Raw genomic sequence first — 24,128 nt, 5'->3', positions numbered from 1 at the left:
TTGTGTGTGTGTAAAAAAGATTTGTGTGTGGACTTAGCCAAAAAAAACCCTGCAAGTTACAAGTACGAATTTTGACCCTATTTTTCTTCCTTTCATCTGATTGGTCAATGTCATGTCAATCACAAATGTAACAATCCAATCAGAGAAGTCCCTATATTAAACACGTAGACCTGTGACACAAAAATCACCAAACTCAGACGACCACAGACTGTTTTCCTTCGTGGTGATGAAGGAAAACTCTGGGTTGGCATGTAAAAGGGCATTTATTCCCTTCAAAGACCTGCAGTTCAAAAAAAGCACCCCTCAGACAGCCAAACCCATCTGTTCTCTGATTGGATTGTTACATTTGTGATTGACATGACATTGACCAATCAGATGAAAGGAAGAAAAATAGGGTCAAAATTCGTACTTGTAACTTGCAGGGGTTTTTTTTGGCTAAGTCCACACACAAATCTTTTTTACACATACAAATCTTTTTTATAAACACACAAATTTTTTTTACACATACAAATCCTGATTTACAAGTACAAACTCGATTTACAAGTACAAAATATTTATGACCTCATTTTGAGCCCATAGACTTACTCATAACCTGTAGGAAAAAGAAGAGTTTAAAGCTTAATATGAAAAGTAGGGAGCATGTCTGTCTCTTAAATCCAAACTGGGAGCTAGTTTCACAGAAAAGAGATCCAGTAGCTGAAGGCGCTGCCTCCTAGTCGACTGTAAAATAAAATACACAAACAAGTCTGCAGTATGAGAGTGAAGAGCTCTTCTGTCAACAGTTGATACTAAGAGATTTTAAAAATATAATGCTTCATCATCATTCAGTACTTCGTACGTGAAGTGGAATATCTTTAATTTAATCTAATTGGTCACCATGGTTACGAGTCCTCTGTCACTGGTGTCACCATCTCACAGTATAACACAAGTAGGGACAGAGAAAGTAGCTAATGGTCCATTTCACAGTCTAGCAGCTGGCATATCTTGCCTACATCCATCAGGTGTGAAGATTTAGACCTCACTTCAGTTTGGAATGAAAAGCTCATGTTCACTATTCATTACTGCTGAACAAGCTTGCCTTGTAAACACACATTTGGAACACATTATGATATAATGCACAACATTAACAGGCTAGATTGTGCTTTAACATTGTTTGTCCTCACTTTAATCCCAAAGCAAGACACGTGCTACTGTTGTCAGATAACAAAGGCAACCCCCACATCCCCAGAGGAAGTCAGTGTTCCCCCAGCAGGTTTCCTGACTGCACTTTGTGCCCGTAGGCTCCCACAACCAGGACAACAAGGAGACTGCGGTCACCTACTGCAACACAAAGCAGACGAGGCAGATCTATGCTTCCTCGGCAGCTGAGAAGAGGAGAGAGTCTGCTGAGGAGGGAGAGGATGATGAGGATGAGGAGGAAGAGGAAGGCAGGGAGGAGGAAGAGGAGCAGAGGCCCTTGTGTTCTGGTGTGCTGGGCTACCCGGTGGTAAGGGACCACGCCCTGGGCCTTGGGTTGAACAGTGCTTCCAGTACACAGGCTGGAGACAACGCACAGAACCAGGAATACAAAGGTGACAGAGATGTCAGATGTATTTGTTCCTACAAATGAAGAGGGTTTTTTTATCTCTCCATCAAGTAACAAGAGATTAGTCTTTATTTCTTTCCTGTCATTCAAATAAATGTTTTTTTCTAACAAAAACCAAGTGGATAAAACACTAAAGAAACATCTGGGAAATTACTGACATTGTTCAAATACACAGTTTCCTGTAAATCTGGGGTTTTTTTCCCTGTAAAGGTTGACACCAGAATAAGTAATTAACTTAGAAGTTCATTTTCAAGAATTCAAAAAACCCCAGTTAAAAAAGCCTGAGGGGAGGATTGTCACATCTATTAAAAATCCCAAAAAGGATTATGTGTCATGTTGAAACCTAAAACCAACTCAGTAATAAAATGTTAGAGGATTTTATCCAGCACTTGGCTCGGGACACCCCTTGTGACTGTAGGTTCGGGCCAAACTGAAGGATCTGTTGGAAACATGTTGTTAATGTGAATGTTGTTAATAGGACTGTACCGGCTGTAAACGCGCAGCAAACCGATACAGAATCCTCCTATGCATTCCGATGCAGATGCAGCTTCCACATAAACAGCTGCATCTGACTTCATTTGATCTGCACTCTCAGTAGTCAGCTGCAGTCACCTTAAATCCTCCATAAATTGGTTTAGTATAAACACACGCACAGGGCGCTCCTGAATTTTAACTGCAAGTCAAACTCAGCAGGATTCCACACTGACGTGGGAAATCTGTGTCAGTGTGTTGGTTTGATAATATCCCACAATTCAGATGTTACAGCTGTAAGAGGATTTGTTCTGGAGAGCAGAGTGATATTGATTCTTACAAACTGGCGAGAGAAATGCACAGGAAATGTCAATTTAATCTCTAGCAGAAACCCAAAAGAGAGGCAGGAAAATCCCACTGAGGTTGTGATGCAAGCTGGGGTCAGATGGGTGTTTTCCTCTCCAGTGTAAATGTCAGGAATCAGAAGGTGGTAAGCTGCTCGGAGCTCAGTAAAGCTAAATGATGAGAGGGCACAGCACATACAGTGCTTTCCCTGAGAAACCATTCTAATAACACAGATCGTTTCTTGTGCACGCGTGTGTATGCGTATTCATCTCTGCTTGCATGTCTTTCCCTCCAGAGCTCCACCCTGACGAGTGGGTGCGTCAGCATCCCGGTGAGGCTGCGGAGGAGTCGGCTCACTGCCAGGAAACACCAGCCAGGGAGGATGACAGTGACACAGAGCTCACCTATGGAGAGGTGGAGCAACGTCTAGACTTGCTGCAGCAGCACCTCAACAGGTGCGCAAGGGCAAAGGGGAAGGGTTTTGAAACAGCTTGTTGGTCATGTCAAACCAAAAGACTGCAAATGCTCTTTGTATCGTCAACACTCAGGATTACGTTGATACAGAGACTTCAGGCAACTTTAGCGGCTAAACTCAATAGTGAATTTCTAAATGCGATATAGCAACAGCAGCAGGAAAAGACCAGTTTATCAGTCAATGCTGGAGCTGAAGCTGAACGTCCCTGCAAAAGTCTGCTGAGCAGAATGGAACATGATGTCAGTCCTAAACACGTTACTATCTACATATATAAGTATATATAGCATAAGTATTTTTTTTTTCATTTTTCATTTCATTTATCATTAATCACCCAAACATGCTGCACATCCTTTCCAACTCAAGCGCTCTGCCTAGCCAGTCAGTAAAAGTCCTTTTCGCCTTCATTAGTGCCTAGGATCACATAGAAGTCACTGCAAGCCTTCTGTCTCCATTCTTCAACTCTCTGACTACTCAACTTATTCTTAGCTAACCTATTTCTTTGAATACATTCCTGCACTTCTCCATTTCCCCACCAAGTACACCAAACAGCTTCTTGGCAGCTGTTTGGTGTACTTTAGCTGTACTTTCCCACTCATCGGTAACACTTCCCTACAAACCAGAGCAGGTCTCTCTCCCTGAACTGTGCATACGATTCTTTCATCCTCAGCTTTATTTGTACTTGCTTCCTCTTCTTAATATACAGTAATTTCCTATAGACTACCGTCTGATCCTAACTAGCGACATTCTCCCCTGACATAACTTTGCAGTCTTCTCTTTCGGATTCCCCTTCTGCATAAGATGTAATCCACCTGTGTTTAACTTCCTTCATTCTTAGATCACCCTATGTTTCTCCCTTTGTGTTTACAGCCATTTCTGTCCATTTCACAAAATCCACTACCATCTGTCTTTCTCGATTTCTCACTATAGCTATACAGCATGCCCTCATCACCTCTGTTCCTTTCATCTACATGTCTATTGACATCCACTCCAATCACCACTCTTTCGCCCATGGGAACAGTCTTTACTGCTTCATCCAACTTACTCTAGAATTCCTTCTTCTAACTGACATATTCAATCTGTGACACTGACAACATTCAGCATCACCCCTTAAATTTCTGGGTTCAAACTCATGATTCTGTCTGCAACCCTCTTCACGGTCACATTATTCACATACTTTTCCTTCAAGTTGACCCCCTTCTCCATTTCTCTTCCTATGTAGACCACGCATTTTGATCTCTTCTACTTTTTTTGCATTGTTGAAACCACTCATAGCTCATTTTTATACCAGAAAGCTAGCTTTCTCAGTTAATCCCATAAAAACTATAACACATCCTTTTTCTGGGGAGCAACTGCCAAATCACGGATGTCCTGTTTTTAAATAAAGGAACAAAGAAAAAAGCACCAATATGTAAACTTTCAGGCTTTTTTCACATTTTGAACAGTTTTGGTTAAAACTTAAACTAATCTATTGGTCAGTACTACTGGCCAATCAGATTTACCATCACTAGTCAATGTTACAGGAGCTAAATCAGTGGAATGCTATTTCAGGATTTTTCAGGCACTTAACCTTTGGATTACTAAAGACACCTCTGGGATCATGTTTGACTCAATTTTCTATAATAGGCTTTGTATTTTTCAGCAGCTTCTTTGAGAGCTAGCCATGTGAATCCCATAATTCTGCCTATAATTGGCTAAAACTTGCATACACATTTTAGGCCAGACACCCACTGCAGCTGTGTTAATGCAGAGAGTGGACCATGTGAGCAGCTGGTGTGATTCTGGGCTGGTGCACTGATACAGATGAGGGGGAGGAAGACAGTTAACGACTGTCTATTTATAGCGCAGAGCCAAAAGATACAGACAAATTGCAAGGGTTTCGACGTCATCCTACGAGGTTTGGTTTGTGGAAGTCACAGTAAAGTTGCCAATTGAAGGAGATGGCATTTGTTAGCAACTGTCTCACAAATCTCACATGAAGTAATGAATTGAAGGGTGGAACTACTTGAGTTTCTTCAATATTCTGCTCACTGCCTCTCGGTAGAAATTCTGGTCTCATCACTGCTGAATACCTTTCAGCCATTTATGCTGATTCAGTTGATGGGCAGGCTTGGCCACCGCACCACCAACCCTCATTTACCCTCACAGCAGAACCGAGACAAAGTGTTTACTTCCACTCTGTCCTCTGGGTGAAAAAACCCCCACTCACCTGACAAAGTACCAATGTGCTCGAGTCTGCACTGGAAAGCTTCTGTTTTGCTCGCTGTGTTTACTGACTCTCTTTATTTTGTACTGAAGGACAGAAAAGGAGTGTGTAAGCAGGGGGAAAAGAGGTGATTCATCACCTAACACCCTGTGGCTCATGATGTAACTTGGTGCATAAGGTGATGCAGCAATCTCCAGGAGAAATGAAAAACAGTTCATTTTTATAGAGGATTTCATACTTTCAAGTGCAGATATCACAGAATCAGGTTCAAAATCGGCACAACAGTGAGGGAACTGAGCACTGGGAGCACTTCTTCATTATCTACTACTTCACATTTCCACTTCATTTTGGAGGGAATTACTAGACTTTTTACTAGCAAATATCTTTAGCACACAACTCAGAATATTTGAATTATCTTTCCTTATTTATTGCTGGTGAAATCTTTAATGCATCAATACATGCACACACTATATGTGTTCGGTCACACCTTTGAGAATTCCTCATCTTCCTGAAGGCTCTGCATTTGAGCAGGATCATACTACCGGGAAACTCTTGATTGTCCTTACTATATGAAGGAAGCTTTAAAGCTCCCTCTAGTGTTCCATCCATGGTACTGCACTATACTGTGGTATGCTTTTTCTGTCTGCATATTCATTGTATAACAGTCCACACACTGCATAACTTACACTCTGCAAAACAGTTGAAATTTACACAAATACATTTTTTAAAATCCTGGTAGTAAACTGCACTACTGATACACTGATACTATTACTGCAGACGTTGGGGATTTAGTAAGAGTACTTTAGTTCTCTATCATATCAAGACTATCTCTCCACTCTGTTACATATTTCATATGTATGGGGTATACCCCCTACATATGGAATATGTAACAGAGTGGAGAGATAGTCTCTCGCTCAGAGAACAAGGTGACAATGTAACCGTATGTTGTGTAGTAATGATTACCTATAATGGTCTTCCTTGCTGTCACAGCAACAGCGAGTAGCCATTACCAGAAGACTTCTCTTAGAAATAACAGCTGTTCATTTGTTCGGATCTCATTTAATTAAAGTTTTTGACTGGTGTACTCAGAACTATCAAGCAGGAACTCATCACCTGTTTGTCATCAGTATGGAAATCAGTCTTGATTGAGAGTTCTATAGAACCATTTGATTCATGTTACAGCAGCTTATGAGTGAATGAACATGGCGCAATAAAAGTACTTTTAGAAGTACGTCTGTGAAGGTTCTCAGTCATCCAGGTCATCGCAGTCTAAGGAGCATGGAAAGAAGATTTAAACCCAGTGGGGGGTTACTCCCACTAGGTTTATATCTGGGACTCTCCACCATTTGACCTTAGAACTGAAGAAGCTTCTCGGATGAGAGGTGAAACGTCTTCAAGCAACTTAAAGAAGTCCAGACGCTTTTAGAAGTACATTTTTCCAAACATTTACATTTACTTACATTTATTTAAATTTACTTAGGTAGAGTTAGGGGTTACCACTTTCTATAGAGTCTTGCTAATTACCTATTAATTTTGTTTGACACCCCTGATGTCGAGCATCAAAAATGGGGGAACTCCAGGCCTCAAGAGCTGGTGTCCCCACAGGTTTTAGATATCACCCTGGATCAACACAACTGAATCAAGCGATTAGTTCATTATCAGGCCTCTGGAGAACTTCAAGACATGTTGAGGAGGTAATTTCGCCATTTAAATCAGCTGGGCTGGATCAAGGACACATCTAAAACCCTGCAGGACACAGGCCCTTGAGGCCTGGAGTTCCCCGCCCCTGATGTAAACAATCAACTATCAAGGCTCATTGTTACTTTGTTGAAGTGAACTTTTGTTCTGCTAATATATTTCCTTCAGATGTGTTTTCTCTAATGAAACACAAAGATCTACAGCATCCAAAATGGAACCACTGTCATGCTGCTTTTCAGTTTATTTCATGTTTTGTGGCCATCAGACTTGAGTCCCAGATGACTGCAGACATCCAGGCTATCCTGCAGCTCCTTCAGAGGCAAACAGCAGCCGGTCCTCCAGCTTATAGCACCGTCACCTCCAGCCCAGAGTACCAGAGGCCAGCCGTCAGGATCCAGCTGGTGTCTGCCATCGATGTGAGCCCTGCTCCATCCCAGCCGCAGGTACAGCAGAAGCTTAATGAGTGGAAACGCTGATTTTCCCTAACACTGCCACGGTTTTCAGCTGGTTGTCACACTGTTTTACAATAGCTTTGGCTCCGTTTTTGTGGTAAATTTCAAATCTGTATAATCTTAAGATTCTTGTTGATGAATTCCAATCATAGTTTTTGTGTTGTTTGGGGTTTTTTTTTGTAATTATTATATAATTAAATAACAGTTACCAAAAGTCAAACCAAATAGCAACTACCTTACCAAAAAGAGCTTAAAGGGGTCATTTCCTCTACATTTACTTAATGTTTACTTAAAGCAAAGATTACACAGTACATAACCTGCTGTTCATGTTACGGTCCCTCCATCACAGGTCAGCAAGGAAAACATCAGTTAGGAGTTATTTTGGAGCATAGTAGAGCAAACTGGTTAGCTGTGATGGAGCTCTGCGTTACACAAATCAGAGAACACCAGTGGATTTTGCCCGTCATCACTCAGCGTGCTGCTGTTGTAAAGTTGGAGCAGCTTGCCCTTCAAAATAATATTAAATATTGATCTTTTATTCCATTAAATCCAGTTTGATTTATTTGTGGCAGCAGTTCACAGTTCACGGTCCTTTTACATTTGAAGGTAAATAGCCTGAAATGTTATAAGATTTATTAATAATACTATCCTTATGAACCAGCAATCTCCTGTGACGAGCATCAGAAGCGTTTGTTTTCAAAAGGCCACATTGACTTTTTTGCACTATTGCACTGTCTTGTTTAAATCGAGCAGGATGGACTCATTTCAGTCATTCGCCATGAGATCTACTAACTGTTTTTTGTTTTTGTTTTGTTTGTTTTTTAGTTTTTAGTTTTAGGACATCAGGAGCCTGATTAGGAAGCTCCATGTGCCAGTTCTGAACCTCAAGCCATATTTTGCCCTTGTGTGTCCTATGAGCAAAGCACTGGTGATGGTGGGGAGGAAGAATTCCTTTTTTTTTTTTTTTTTTTTTTTAAAAAACAGGATAAACCTCCCAGGAGGACCAGGTTCAGGAGAGGGCAGCCATCAGGTGACGTAAAAAACAAGAGAGAGAAAACAGGAGCAGAAAGACAACAAACAGAACGAATCACAGAGAGTAGAAAAAGTTAATGGCATGCAGTAGTGGCATATAAATAAAGAGGCTACTGGACAGCAAATAAAATTTTTCATCTCCTGTTATTATAGGTTTTGTATTATAGGTGGATATTTATGAAAGCAGTGTTGAAATAATGCAGGAGAGCACCTATATGGAAGGACAAAATTCACAGTAAAATTTAAATTAAATTAAATTTTTATTATTTATTATTTATTAAAACTAATAAGAAAGTAAGTGAGATAAAGCCTTGGAAAGAACTACCAAAAACCACTCCTACGTTGACCGGGTGTCAGGGGTTTATATCATGTGATAGAAAGTCGTTTGCTGTGTGTAGTCTTTCTTTAATTTCTGTGGATTTCCACTGTACTGTTCCATCCCCAGAGCCCCGGCTCAGAGAGAGCCCTGAACACATCCAAAGAAACCTCCCCAGTCCTTCTCCATGCAGAGACTCATCCCAATGGGGACTTAGCTGGACTGCTTGAGAATAACACCAAGACTGAGCAGAGAGACATCCTAGACTCAGCAGAGCAGCAGCACCACCAACATCCACTGAATTTCCCATCAAGCCGGCAAGCCTCTCTACCAGATGTCCCCAGCAGCTCAGGAATGTTGGGACTCCACAGGCCAGTCTCCGACCCGGGGCTTCCAGGGATGTAGCCCCCACCCCCCACTCCAAACCCTTCGACAATGACTGAAGGTTATTTCTAAAGCTTGACTCAGGGTTTAAGAAAGAGACTAAATATGCAAAGGTTAAAAGAAACTGTAGACTTTCTTCCATTCCTTTTGAGAAAACCCCCTAGCTCCCTCCTCCGTCCCTGCCCTGTGCTCCAATTTAGATGTATAAAATCCATTTATACAGAGGTATTTATACACTATATTACTTCCACGTGTAAAGTCATCATCTACCATGTACATAGTTGAAATAGAACACTGCCAGCAACTCAAGGCACCTAATGTGCTCTTCCGAAAAGATATGCATGATTTTTTTTTTTCTCATGTTGTCTTCTGTTGCATGTTCCTCACACACAGTGCAAACCACCATTCATTCAGGGGTGGCCTCAGCACGCTCACAGACTGCACACAGACTGTAGCCTTCCACTCTCATTTTCCACCACTCTTCCCTCCTCACAGGGAACAAAGCTACTTGAAACTCTTTCCAAGGCATTTCTAAACTTAGCACAAAAAGTATGGAAATTTGTGTTTGGTCAATTATTTCTTTGTTGTAATAATCCTTCTTGCTAATAAATGTTATACTGTTGGAACGCTTGTTTATTTCCCTTTAAATAGTGCCACATTTGTAAGGAAAATGCATTTGTGGGTTGAGCAGCAGTGTTGAGCAAGTGGGTTGAAACTATGAAAAACACGCCAAACCAGTTTATCTGTTGTCTTGTTTGGTGTTGTTTATTGAATTAAATGACTGAAGTGCGAAGAAACAAGAAATATTGACAATTTGTTCATTATAAAACAGGGGCCTCGCCTTCCACCTCCTCCTCATCCTAGTCACCAGCTTGGTAGCACAGTGCTGTGCGCTGGTGTCCCATTTTACAACCACCATTTGACCCAAGTCAGCCAAAGTGGTTGTGTTGGTCACAGAATAAGCTGTTTGGCAAGCAACCACATACTTAACTTTGCTGCTCAACCCACAAATGCATTTTCCTTACAAATGTGGCACCATTTAAGGGGAAATAAACAATCACTGATACAATTAGCCAAACACAAACTTCCTTACTTTTTGTGCTAAGTTTATATTTCACTCCACAGCTTTCAAGCTCCAAATAAATTGGTGCAGTCGCATATTGGCAAGGAGAGTTGTCTGTATGTTTAGCGTGCCTAATGTACACCACATTGCCATGACATATGAAAAACCAGTTATTCAGCCCCTATTACAGGATGTAATATTAGAGTGTGTAGAGGCTGCTCTGATGTCCCATAGCACAATGACAACTTTGTCAGTCTTTGAAAGCAATAATGATGTAACGATGAGGAGCCACAGTGGATTTTCTGGTATGTTTCTAGAGTTAAATACATTCTGGAAATAATTATCTATGAGCTGAAGAACATAGCGTTTGTGCTGTGGATGAATTTACTTGTATAGAGCAAACCTGATGTAAAGCTTCACACATTTTAGCTCACTTTAATTATTAGAAACAAACAAAAATTAAGACCACAACATGAAGATGATTAACACCCTGAGGAAGTCAAAAACATGAAGGACATTTATGTCAAGGCTGTTTGGACAAGTTTTTTTTCTGTGATGGTTTACAGTGTGAAGCACAGCTCACTGTCTGCTTGTCCTATTCTATTTTGGTAGTGATCAACGAGACACTGACAAAAGTCAGCATGAATCTTTGATGGCTGTTTGTGACAGAAAGTTTACAAAATGTATTGTTTTTTCCAGACTTTTCAGGATAATTCACCAACAATAATTCCTGTAGCTTATTAAGCTAGTCCATTTATAAAAAACACACACGCGCACACACACACACACACACACACACACACACACACACACACACACACACACACACACACACACACACACACACACACACACACACACAATCCAACTTTTACCAGTAGCCAAATATATAAACCATGAATATGCATGAAAAAGCTGGACAAAGGATGAGTCAAACACACTTCAGAACATGCGTACACATGGTTTTCTCAGAGTAAGTCAAGCTTGACTTGCTGACATGGAGATCAGTAATAATGTGATGGAAATAAAACAAAAGAAAGTGTCCCGGAGCTTAAATTTCTTATTATTTAATTATTATCACACTGTAGAAAACAGTGGGTGGAGATTGTGGTGTGACCAAAATTACTGCAACCTTGGGATCTTATTGCCTCTGAAATAGTTGTTTCGAAGATAGGACCAGGTCTGGGAACACTACTGCAGTTATCTGTGAGGAATTAGTCAAAACTGCTAATCTGTTGCACAGAAAGTAAATAGAAATTCACATTAGCTATGTAGATTCAGAGTCCAGCCAGAACATTATGTTTTTAAAACAGAAATTCCTCCATAAATTGTTTTTGCAATATAGCAGAATAACTGCAAAATGACAGGCTCTGATACAGGAATATAATCAGTATACAACTAGCAGCAACCAGTTGAGTCGAGTGGGCTGTTGCAGAGACTCATCACAGGAGAGTTGCTCATATTGACACGTTGCCTCATTGCAACATGTTTGTAGTCTGACTTTATTCCTAACTTAGCAATTATATGCAAACCTTTGCCAATTTGTGTGAGAGGATCAGTCCACATTTCCTGTTTGGAGATGGGTCGCTGCCCTATTTGAAGCTTGAAGGTGCTTCACGATTCAGTGCAATCACAGGGCAACCAAGGTTGTTGCCCTATTTACACTCTAGCGTGACTGAGCAACACTAAATCTGGTAAATGCTTTTGATGTGGGAGCTATAAATAACAATAATAGTGTGTAGTGGTTATACATAAGGATGGGGCTTATTGGAGGACCTTATTGATGCCTTGGTATTCTTCTTTTTTTTTTTTTAACCCTTGCACCTGCTGCCCTTTGCTTTACACATACAGAGCTCTAGCTTCTGCTGATCTGTTTCTGATTGTAGAACTGAGACCAACAGAACACAGTTCCCACAAGTGAGTGTTTCACACAAGATCCAGAGTTTTTGTATACAAAAGATCAGTGATAGGATCGGCTAAATCCATTCATGGTTTAAGAAGGTAATTTTCCTAATACACATGCCCGGTTCATACAAGAAGAAAAGAATATGTGAGAATATGTGTACACATTTCAGTTTTTGTGCACACATACATGATTTCTTATGAATTATCTGTATCTGGATACATCAGATAAAGTGAACTTTGCGTTTACACCTATTCAAATTCATCTTAACTTGGTATTATTCTTTCAAACGAAGAGCTCCATTTGTCATTTTGTCACAGAAAATAAATGTTTTAGAAATAATTAAAACTCCTAAACTGATTTCCTTGACATAAAAGTCCTTCAAGTGTTTGAGAATGAGACTGCTTGACAGGAACCAGCGTCCCAAATTCTCTTGAAAGCTGGAAGGAACTGCTGGAGGCTAGTTTCATTCAGTTGCATGCTTTACGTCTTCCATTATACTCCTAAAATAACATTGCCTATGTGAACGTTAACAAAGCATGATGATTAAACAATCATCTTAAACAAGGTTTATTTCATGTATTTTATGCTGAGGACAGAGCTCAGCCTCCAAACGGCCTTAGCTTTATTCGCCTGCTCTAGCCTTTACAAACATCAGTCCGACACACCAAAAATCTGCTTATCCACAAATGTAAATGTACCAAACCATTTTAGATTAGACTGCATTATGAGAATTAGTCCTTTTAGTTTTCCAACTACATAAAGTCCAGCACAAGCTCGTGTATTGCATGGAGACTGCACTTGAAACAATTATAAAAAGGTCTGCGTGACACGTATTGATCTGTAATTACAGCACACGACTCATCCGCAGAGACTTGGAAATAACAGTTACATCTATTTTTCTAAAACAAAGTATTAATTTGCCATTATTTTTCTATGTACCTTGTTTGTTTCCAAAAGCCCTGCTCTCGGTTGGAATGCTGTGGACTACTGCTGGGACGATGATGATGATTAATGTCATGCGTAGCCTCTCAATGTAGCAAGCAGAGATGGGCAACACTGAAGGCGATGTGTTGCACAGAGTTTGTCTTGATTTTTTGCACATTGATTTGATGATTTTTTTCCCCCCAGTTTTTACTTGGACCTTTCTCTCTGATCATTTGGTATGTTGAAACAAGCAAGTTCAAACCCAGAACTTCGCTGTTCTCTGAAGAGAGCCTGGCTTGCATTTGATCCTTTGACTCCAAACCACTCAATAATACATGTAGACGTGATCAAAAACTTGGTGAGATATGAGAGAAATGATGAAATCAGATTTATCCTTCCAGAAGAACCAAGTGGTGAGATAATACACAATTAACATGGGTGAGATTAAAGATCTTTACAGGACGATACAAATGTTTCCTGCTTTTTTTGGATAAGCTTTCTTTCTCAAGCACATGTGTAGAACAAAACTTGACATGTCCAAAACCTGAAGAGGCATCTAATGAACTTTCTTGGGATTTGCAGACTTTTGCACAGAGATTAGAAAACTTGCTGTACTCGATATGTCACTTTTTAAATCTAGTGCTGTTCACAATTGTTTTTATGCATTTTTTTTAAATGTTTGCCACTGTATTTTATACAATGCAACACTTAACAGCTAATTTGAATGTTTCTGTTAACTATATTTAAAGAAATAAAGTGTATTGTGTAAATAGACTTGGGGGGCGGGGATTCGCAGTTGTATAAATAAATAAACAGAATGCTTGCTGATTAAAAGTCGTTATTCTGATTTTCCAAAAATGCTGTCAATGGACGAAGGGGAAAAGCTGAAACATTCCCAGCTGGAAAATCTCAAACACATGAACATTTTTGAACAGACTGCAGATCTCACTCTACTTTTCCAACACACAGTCATCACTGACTGCTTGGTAAATTTAATTTATATGCATCTGGTTTTGTAAATTGTATAAAACAGAGGTATACATCAGATTGGGGAAATGAGAAAACAGCAGCTGACAAAATCCATTACTGTCAAACATTTAATATAAAAAGCAAATGAACATGTTCTTTGTAACAACAATCAATCGTGACTCGTGATGCACTTCCTGTAAGTCCAACAAAAGGTGTTTGGAGCGTACATTCAGAAAGTCTAATGGCACATCAGAGCATCTTTTTAACAGCGATACGTTGTTAGCATATCTTACAATTTCTGTTAAAACAGGTGTTTGGTTATTGAATAAAATCTCTTGGAAATCATCCTAAATAAAAAATTTATTTTTGAAGTCCAAATCCAAAAAGGTGTTTATGATGAAGCCCTTTAAAGCCACTACATGCAGATTTTATGAGATTACATTTTTTTTAATAAACTTAAAAGATTATAATATTTGTGCCCTTATTTTGAAAGACAAACATTTCTATTACAGGCTTTAAAATATTGCCCTTCAATGCTGATTTATAATATGTGTGTACATCTTCAGCACATCCCTGTGTAAAATACACAATTAATGCATTATAGTAAGCATTACAAGCAGTGGGTGAATTTTCTGTTGCTGCACAGTCTTAGTATACTGGCCTTCCCTTGCATTCCCGTGAGACAATAATCCAGAATTAGGTTCTGATTGGCACACAAACAGCTTGCCCTCGTGGATTGGGACAGACGACAGCACTTAGATGGCCATTGTGCACAGGATAAACTGTCAACAAGAGGGGGAAGAGTGGTAAATGTGGTCATCCACAACAACTCAACAGGAAATGCTTTTTAAAGCTACAGCAAGATGCTAGCAAACCCCCAACTGCTGCAGGATCCCACAGCTTGCAAACACGTCCTGGGCCCTCTGCACAGCGTGCTTTTGTTTGTCATGCTGAGAACATTTCACACCGTGGGTGTACAGGTGTGCAAGGACAAAACCTCTATGATAGTTTCTCGGAGCCCTGTCAGTGCAACGGAAAAGCTCCAGAGCGATAAAGGGTATAGGTGAGGAGGGGACTATCACTGTAGTTCTTAAGTTTTCTACACATTGCTTGAAAGAAGTGCATATGAAAAAGCAAGTCAGATATAGTGAGATCAGGTTTAAGTTAGGGCTGCTCAATTAATCGAATTTTAATCACGATTACGATCTGGGCTTTCAACGATCATTAAAAATGACTGAGCCGATTATTAGCCCCTCCCTCGTGCTTTACTCTCGCGCTGCTCCGTGTGGCAAATCAAGCGCACCTCTCTGCATTTCCAACACCTGTCACAACAATTAAGAAGACCCAAGGGAAGCTCGGAAAGCTAAGCAGAAGTTATTTGGGGAGGAGAGTGACTGCCGTTGGTTGAAAAGAGAGGTAAAAAAAAAAAACTTCAGTGGTGTGGAAACATTATGGGTTCTACTTGACGTGGATCAAGTAGACATAGTGTGTAAACTTTGCTACAGTGTCGTAGCTGCGCCACAGAGCAACACTGCAAAGTTCACTAAACGTAGATGTTTACATTTTTCATTTATTTTTTATATTGCAAACATTTGCACTGTTATCAGTATTTGCACACTATTTTATATTATTTTTTAAAGTCATTGTTCAATACGTTGTTATTGTTAACCCTTTAAATCCCTGTAGAACCTGAAACGTGTAAGCTAGCGCAATAATTTGTTTTGCATATGAAACCGGAGGAGTTGTACTTACATCTTATGCCATCAGCTTGTCCTAAGTCACGGTTTCCTTCCACATAAAGCTTTGCAAAAATTGCATAAAAAGCGCTTGCAGGAACAAAAACATAATATTCCAGAAACACGCTTTGCCAATCCGATCAGCTGTTCGTAACACTTCCCACAATGAAAAAGATGTCAACGCGAACTATCGCATGTCCGCCACTTCCTGTCCGAAACCGGAAGGGAAAAAACGTCATTTTCCATGAAAATGACGTTTTTTTACTTGTAGGCCTTAAAAGCCTATACTGGTGTTTTTATAAGTCATGTTTGACTTTTCTGAATAGTTTCTGGGATGCTTAGAACTCGAATTGCACAGCTGGAAATAGTTTATTTTGATGCACATGCTGTTTTCTTTGCAAATTTGCATCATAGGATTGTTTTTTGTTTTTCCTGCAGTATATAAAAATTGCTGTATCTCCAAAATAAAACTATGAAGACACTCAAAATAAATTTACTGTGGTGGGAAACTATTTTTTGCAACTTTTTTGTATTTAAAGTTTTGAGGGATAAAACTCTTAAATTTCTCCAAGTAGAAATATATGTAATGACAAAAACGATTTTCAATTTTTTTGTAGTTTATTGCACTTTTTTTGTAATTAATGTAATTACTATGGACTTAATGCATACATATTATTAAAATATGGGCTATAACAGTTGTATTGATGTATAGCAACTTGAAATGCTCCCAAAAATGGCACTACAACATGTAAAAATAAATAAATAAATAAATTAATTAATTAAAAATAAAAAATAAAAATAAAAAAAATAATATAAGCTCTGGCGGACTTTGTTCTATGGTAGGTCTTAAAGGGTTAAATTAATATCGTCAAATAATCGAGATCTCAATTTCAGTGAAAATAATCGTGATTATCATTTTTGCCATAATCGAGCAGCCCTAGTTTAAATCGATCTTTAACCTTGCAACTTTCTACTGTTAAGTTTACGTTGTGCTGATGTAAGAATAGTGCACCAAACTCACAACCGATGAAAAATGTCTATAATGCTGGCCAAATCCTGCCTATTCATGTCTGCAAAGGGCTTAACTTGGACTGTGATATGGCCATGACTGGGGATTAGGACAGGAAAATAAATAAATAAAATAAAATAGAGTAAGACTGGAGAAATCTTTTTTTTCCTGCATGGGTAACACAGGTGTTTGGAACACCACAAACACAGCAACCAGGTGATCTGAGCAGATTCGGGCAGAGCTAAATTGGAACACCGGACATAAAAAATACTTACATCATCATATTGGAAGGTGACAGATCCCTGCTGCATGACATCTCTCTGCCTGAAGTTGTCTGTAACAGGCAGAGTAAGATCAGGGTCATGATTTCAATAAAACTAATTTCTTGCTGCTTCGTGACTCAGACGTAAGGATGGAGCAAAGTAGAACATTGCAGCACACTACAGCGAACAGCAGGGGAATACAGGTGAAATGAAAGCCATGTCTGCGTTTGCAATGGCTGATCACTGAACATGTCAGACCTTGTCTGTCTTCTCATACCTGTGAGAGCTCGGAGTTTCACACAGCAGGCCACATAGTCATCGAAGAAGACCCTGCCCCCTTTGTTGTATCGCTTGAGAATAGCATTCAGGGCCTGTGGACTGATGCGGTAGCCTTAAAAAAAAAAAAAGGGGGGGGGGGGGGGGGGGGGGGACAATATCAGGCTCATCATTCCTGTCAATCTGCTGGTCAAAAGTTGTGTCACTGTGAAATAATTTACTAGATTTGAAATCAAAAGAACACTCCTATGAGCAAAATAAAGTTCAATATTTTATTCTTTCATCATAGTGGAAGCAAGTGCTTCACTGCTGTCTTTTGCAAGAAAGCTGCAAAGCACTTCATAGACAGATAGATAGGTATAGATAAATAGATTTTTTTTACAATAATTGAAAGATTTAATAATGATGAAAACCATTATCACCAGCATTTCGTAGTACTGTGACTCAAGATTAAGGCCTGCTGTTATGGAATCGTCTGTTTATAGCATTATTCTGTGGCTTTATAAGTCATACTGAATGTACTTTATTCTATACAGTTTAAAAGCTTTATCCACTTTACATTCATAAATATGGCCAATTTAGAAACGCAAATTAACCTTACATGCCTGTCTTTGCACTGCCCAAGGAAGTCGGAGTACCCAGATAAACCTACACTGGCACAGGGAGAACATGCAGACTCCAAGCAGAGAAGCCTGAAGGCTGGAGCCCAGAACCTTCTCACTGTGAGGGCCAAGTGGTAACTCCAGTAAAAACCAGTCACATATTATTAGGTCTAATTAAGTGTCACTAAATTAAAGATGATATTAGCCATTAAGTATCTGATGCTGAAATGTTAGGACTCTCACCCATGGCGTTGATAGCCTGAGTCATCTCGTGAGGTTCTACAGTTCCACTTCGATCCCGGTCAAACATCATGAAGTTCTGCTTCCAGCCGTTGAGAGCTGAAAACAGCTCCTTAAACTCATTGAAACCCATCTTGCCTGTCAAGTCTCTCTGGTGACAGGTTGGTTAAGATTTAAGCACAGATATGAGGACAGTAATTGCTATAACAAAGCAAAGGTTGAGTCACGCCTGCTATAAACCTGAGGAATTTCACCTGAAAAGTTTGATTAGGATATGACGAGCAGCATATTGCAGCTACTTAGACCAAAGATACTGTACAAAAAAGGATACATCTAGCATTGCAATCATGATCCTGCATGTGTCCAGGCTGAAGGCTGTAAAGATAATACACATGTTAGAAATTACTTGAGGCAACATTTTTATTTTCATTTTAAAGATAACACAAAAGTACTGCCTGGTGGTTGAAAGCAACTTTCAGAGCTAATACCATACTCAAAGCATCCCAAGATAAGGTCTGGATTTAGGAAGCTCCTAAAGGAAGTTCCATGTGACTCCAAATCGTATGACTCCTACAAGGTTTCTCAATAAAGCTCTAAACTAGTATTTGCTCTTGTGAAAAAGCTGGTGGTGATAGGGCTGCTCGATTATGGCAAAAATGATAATCACGATTATTTTCACTGAAATTGAGATCGCGATTATTTGACGATATTTATTTAACCCTTTAAGACCTACTATAGAACCAAGTCCGCCAGAGCTTATATTATTTTTTTACATGTTGTAGTGCCATTTGTGGGAGCATTTCAAGTTGCTATACTGTTATAGCCCATATTTTAATAATATGTATGCATTAAGTCCATAGTAATTACATTAATTGCAAAAAAGTGCAATAAACTACAAAAAAATTGAAAATCGTTTTTGTTTTGTTTTTTTTTTTACATATATTTCTACTTGGAGAAATGTAAGAGGTTTATCCCTCAAAACTTTAAATACAAAAAAGTTGCAAAAAATAGTTTACAACAACAGGAAATTTAGTTTAAGTGTCTTCATAGTTTTATTTTGGAGATACAGCAATTTTTATATACTGCAGGAAAAACAAAAAAAACAATCCTATGATGCAAATTTGCAAAGAAAACAGCATGTGCATCAAAATAAACTATTTCCAGCAGTGCAATTCGAGTTCTAAGCATCCCAGAAACTATTCAGAAAAGTCAAACATGACTTATAAAAACACCAGTATAGGCTTTTAAGGCCTACAAGTAAAAAAAACGACATTTTCCGTGAAAATGACGTCACTTCCGGTTTCGGACAGGAAATGGCGGACATGCGATAGTTCGCGTTGACATCTTTTTCATTGTGGGAAGTGTTACGAACAGCTGATCGGATTGGCAAAGCGTGTTTCTGGAATATTATGTTTTTGTTCTTGCAAGCGCTTTTTATGCAATTTTTGCAAAGCTATATGTGGAAGGAAACCGTGACTTAGGACAAGCTGATGGCATAAGATTTAAGTTTCATATGCAAAAAAATTATTGCGCTAGCTTACATGGTTCAGGTTCTACAGGGATTTAAAAATAGTTACACAAAACAGAGCGTGCTGCTCTGACCGGCTTTAAAGGGTTAACAATAACAACGTATTGAATAATGACTTTAAAAAATAATATAAAATAGTGTGCAAATACTGATAACAGTGCAAATGTTTGCAATATAAGAAATAAATGAAAAATGTAAACATCTATGTTTAGTGAACTTTGCAGTGTTGCTCTGTGGTGCAGCTACGACGCTGTAGCAACGTTTACACACTATGTCTACTTGATCCACGTCTGACTCCGCGAACCCATAATGTTTCCACACCACTGAAGTTTTTGGGGGTTTTTTTACTTCTCTTTTCAACCAACGGCAGTCACTCTCCTCTCCAAATAACTTCTGCTTAGCTTTCCGAGCTTCCCTCGGGTCCTCTTAATTGTTGTGACGCCTGTTCGAAATGCAGAGAGGTGCGCTCGATTTGCCACACGGAGCAGCGCCAGAGTAAAGCACAAGGGAGGGGCTAATAATCGGCTCAGTCATTTTTAATGATCATTAAAAGCCCAGATTGTAATCGTGATTAAAATTCGATTAATTGAGCAGCCCTAGGTGGTGATATAGATTACTTGTTAGCTCACAACAAAAACTGCTGCAGATAATTTACTTACTGAATCACTATTTTAAACCTGTTAACCAATCACTACAGATACAGTAGCTGTGTCCAAAATCACTCATCTGTCATTCACTACCTTCTTTATAATAGACAGTCAACCATCCAGTGAGCAATAGACCAGTGGCTATGAAGATCAAATGCAACACGCCATACTCCAAAAATGGTAGAACTGTACAGCTTCAGCATCTTCTAAGTCAAATATTAGAGCCAACAGAAGGTTTTCATAAATGTGACTTTTCTGTAAAAATGTATTTTTTATGACCAAACTTTCACATGCGCAATTACATTCTTGCAACGTATGTTAACCTCATCCTTCCTCTTAACTCTGGGGTGTTTCAATAATTGTTTGAACCTTTCACTTCTCTCTTCGAGCTCAGCACTGTGTGGAACTACATGTATAAACATGTGAGAGCTGCCCTAAGGGGGCGGGCCAGAGGACGGCTTTAGAAAGTTATTACTGTTGGTTAATTCAGCAGGTTTCATGATGTGAAGTAATCTCACGGAAAGTCGCCTACGTGTTTTTGTCCTTTTTGCTCATACTTATTGCTCACATGTGTCTGAATGTTTGCTTTTGTTGATTAATTTTATATGTCATCAACCTGCCAGGAAAGACCTGGCATATTAATTGCTAATTAATCTGTCCCTTTTAAATACACATAAACATAGGTGCGTATTAATGATATGCAGTGAACAGTCCACAAACAAGACTTCACAAAAAAAGTGTACATTTATAAAATCCAAGCTGTGACAGTGAAAATTCCTCAGTTTCTCAGTAAAAATTGCTCTCAGTAACAAATATTTAAAGGGCCCACTTAGCTGGAACTTTTAGCTCGATATTGGAGATATAAACTGCCCTTCAAAATTAAAACAGAAATTGTGTAAAAGCATAATTCAAGCATCGACCTCTTTAGTTAAAGAGAAAGCAGTAAACTTACGACTGTAGCTGCCAGTAAAACCAGCTTGAGTCAGACATCTCTGGAGTTCCTCTGCATCAATCTCGCCGTCCTGTACAGAGCAGGAAGTCACATATTTTTTCACTTAAAATTGTAAGAAGTGGTGCGGATGGTTCTGCATTAGGAATTGGATGGTTTCCTAATGTGACAAAGCCAAGGCCTATTAATTACAACTGGTAATTTCTCTTTCCCACCAGATTTATTTTAAAAAAGAATTTATTTCACCGTTTAAAAAAAAAAAAAAAAAAATTGGCAGTCCTCATTGGATTAACCAATACCTAAAAGAATAGGAAAGTGCATGAAACTCAGTGAAGACCTAAGAAGAATTGTTGATTTACAAAAGTTGGAAAGGTCTCAGCTTTCCATTTCTAAACAGATGCAGATTCCAATATAAGTGATCCTGATCCTTCACAAAACAAAGACTGCACTATTAGGCCACAATGACAAGAAATGTAAAGGTGAGACTTCAAACCTAACACTATCAACTGTCAAGCATGATGGTTGTACCATGATGCTCATTCTTTATGCTGTATACAGTGAGGAACATAAGTATTTGAACACTCTGCAATTTTGCAAGTTCTCCCTCTTAGAAATCATGGAGGGGTCTGAAATTCACATTGTAGGTGCATTCCCCAGTGTGAGAGACAGCATTTAAAAAAAAAAAAAAAAATCAGGAAATCACATTGTATGATTTTTAAAGAATTTATTTGTATTGCACTGGTGCACATAAGTATTTGAACACCTGAGAAAATCAGTGTTAATATTTGGTACAGAAGCCTTTATTTGCAATTACAGAGGTCAAACGTTTCCTGTAGTTCTTGACCAGGTTTGCACACACTGCAACAGGGATTTGGCCCACTCATCCACACAGACCTCCTCTAGATCTGTCAGAGCTACCTCCAAATTCTTCAACATCACCTCAAATCAACAGCTAAACAGTTGAAACTTGGACACAATTAGGTGTTTAAACAGGACAATCACCCCAAACACACAACAAAGTTGGCTCTGTAAGAGATAAAGCTGCCTAACATTGAGCTTCTGGAATGGCCTTCCCAAACACCCAAACTCAACACTATTGAAAAAACTATACATAAGACCCGAGCCTGTGCCAGGAAACCAACGAGTTTAAATGAATGCTACCAATAGTTTGATTATTTTGTGCATTTACTTCTATTTTGCATCCATAACGGATGGAAGGTTTATAGACCAGTACAAACTCTACTGGCACTCACTCTTTAAGCCTTGCAGCTTACATTAGCTTATAACAAACACTGACTGGGATACCAGAGAAAGACAGGGTGATACTAACAGATTTTGACTAGAATTGCTTGAAGGAGTGAATGAGGTGACATGTAAGAGTTGACTCTCCGAATTATTAACTATCTGTGACTTATTTCTTCAACCACTTATGCAGGGTGGCATGGTGATGTAGAGGTTTGCTCTGTCACTGCATAGCAAGACAGTTCAAACCATAACTGGGGTCTTTCTGTATAGTTTTCATGTTCTCTCTCTGCCTGTTTGGACACTTATTTAAACTTTAATAATTATCAAAACTTTACATTTGACCTCTGATATGCCTTAGCACCAAAAAGGTTGAAAATGGTATGTAGGCAGGTTAAGAGACTAATATTAGTCCTACATGATTCATTCTTGCAGAGGATCTTGTCTGTGTAGCAGAAAGTAAAGAAAGGAAGAAGATGTGACAGACGGTAGTGTAAGTGAAGATGAAAAAAAAAAGTTCAATTAAAATAATCCACCGTTAACCTTGATACTTTAAATAAAACTCGTTTAACCATGAGATTTTGGTAGACTACAGTATGCGACAAATATGAAAAATATAATGACCACAGATCAACAGATATTAGAGAATGTTCGACCTGTCGGCCTCAGGCAGCTGTGTCAAGTCTCTGAAGATGAGAACCAGTAGGTTTAAAAACAGTTTTATCCCACAGGAAATAATACCCCGGAATAAAAACCACTAAACAAAAATAGTTTGAGTGCAATAACTGCAAACATCATTGTGCAAGTGCATGTACACTGCTGTTTTGTAATGTTTCTAATGCAGTTTTTTCTTGAAAACTAAACAACTTTCTGCTCTCGTCTCAGCAAGCCACAACCTCTCAGCTGAGTGCACACACTATCAAGTAAAACTTTGTGCTCACACCGTTTCGAACTGGAGGCCAGCAGCCAAGATTTTGTGCATTATCTATGCATTGATGACAGAGGGAACTCAAGTTAAGTCAGAGCTCCTTTACTGCTTCATCTGAGCTCCTGACACTTATGACATATTGAACATCTGCAGACAGAGCCTGTCTCGTTTTTGATCTGAAATATGAAAATGAAATCAAAGCTGCTGGGAAAATGTGAATTTCTTAAAGACTATGACTGACATGTTTCTGCATGCATCCAAACTCACCTGGCCTGCTATGGCTGTAAAGTATCCCCACATTGGGTCATTTGCAGGTGGGGGTTGGGCACCAAATGTTCCTGGATAGCTTCCATACTGTCCATATCCTCCTTGAGGTGGCCCACCTCCCATCGGACCCCCCATGTTCCCAGGCATGGGACCTCTCATGGGCCCTCCTGGCATTCCTTGCGGTGGCATGCCTGGCATTTGGCCCCCATACTGAGACAGAAAATAGAGAGAAGATTAGTACTGGTATGTAAAACACTGATCAGAGTGCTGATTTGTTTCATACCACAAAACAATTATAACCTGTTGCCCTGTGTGCCCTACACAAAGTGCTGTCAATACGCTACATTTTCAAATACTCTGCAGTGCTTGTTTAAATACAGTGTACAGACATAAAGAAAGTCTTTAGCACCGATAATCGTACTTGCTGTAATTTCATAGGTTACTCTATGCCAAAACCTTTTTCATATACACAGCTGAGAGACTGAAGGCGAGCACTGAGAGATTTTTCATCCCGGAAGACATTTTTTCGGGGTATAAAAGTTCATTTACAATCAACAGAGGACGCCAATATAGCTCCTGAGTTACAGTAGGTAAAAAGTTACCACATTAATAATTACT

The 24,128-nt window shown here is 39.2% G+C and overlaps 2 protein-coding genes across 8 annotated transcripts in view; one reads left to right on the top strand and one right to left on the bottom strand.

The window, feature by feature from the left end:
* The window catches only part of LOC113016662 (potassium voltage-gated channel subfamily H member 7-like), a 79,796-nt gene extending 69,677 nt beyond the window's left edge, over positions 1–10,119 (top strand). For 5 of the 6 annotated variants that reach the window (XM_026159656.1, XM_026159654.1, XM_026159655.1 and 2 more), the window contains 4 exons: positions 1,281–1,571; positions 2,697–2,856; positions 7,043–7,220; positions 8,707–10,119. In XM_026159656.1, the coding sequence (XP_026015441.1) occupies positions 1,281–1,571; positions 2,697–2,856; positions 7,043–7,220; positions 8,707–8,982 (905 nt within the window). In that variant the 3' untranslated portion in view covers positions 8,983–10,119. Of the gene's footprint in view, positions 1–1,280; positions 1,572–2,696; positions 2,857–7,042; positions 7,221–8,054; positions 8,204–8,706 lie in introns of those variants that run through there. The other variant, XM_026159657.1, reaches the window with a different exon arrangement.
* A 3,689-nt stretch (positions 10,120–13,808) lies between these two features.
* The window catches only part of LOC113016665 (grancalcin-like), a 19,276-nt gene continuing 8,956 nt past the window's right edge, over positions 13,809–24,128 (bottom strand). For both annotated transcript variants that reach the window (XM_026159661.1, XM_026159660.1), the window contains exons 2-8: positions 23,511–23,720; positions 21,077–21,146; positions 18,281–18,324; positions 17,953–18,100; positions 17,109–17,222; positions 16,844–16,902; positions 13,809–14,605 (exon numbers count right to left, since the gene is read on the bottom strand). In XM_026159661.1, the coding sequence (XP_026015446.1) occupies positions 14,579–14,605; positions 16,844–16,902; positions 17,109–17,222; positions 17,953–18,100; positions 18,281–18,324; positions 21,077–21,146; positions 23,511–23,708 (660 nt within the window). In that variant the 5' untranslated portion in view covers positions 23,709–23,720 and the 3' untranslated portion in view covers positions 13,809–14,578. The remainder of the gene's footprint in view (positions 14,606–16,843; positions 16,903–17,108; positions 17,223–17,952; positions 18,101–18,280; positions 18,325–21,076; positions 21,147–23,510; positions 23,721–24,128) is intronic.

This window comes from Astatotilapia calliptera, chromosome 23 (assembly GCF_900246225.1).
Source record: "Astatotilapia calliptera chromosome 23, fAstCal1.2, whole genome shotgun sequence".
NCBI classification, from domain to species: Eukaryota; Metazoa; Chordata; class Actinopteri; order Cichliformes; family Cichlidae; genus Astatotilapia; species Astatotilapia calliptera.
The sequence above is the reverse complement of the archived record's forward strand: the minus strand, read 5'-3'. Positions and strand labels throughout refer to the sequence as shown.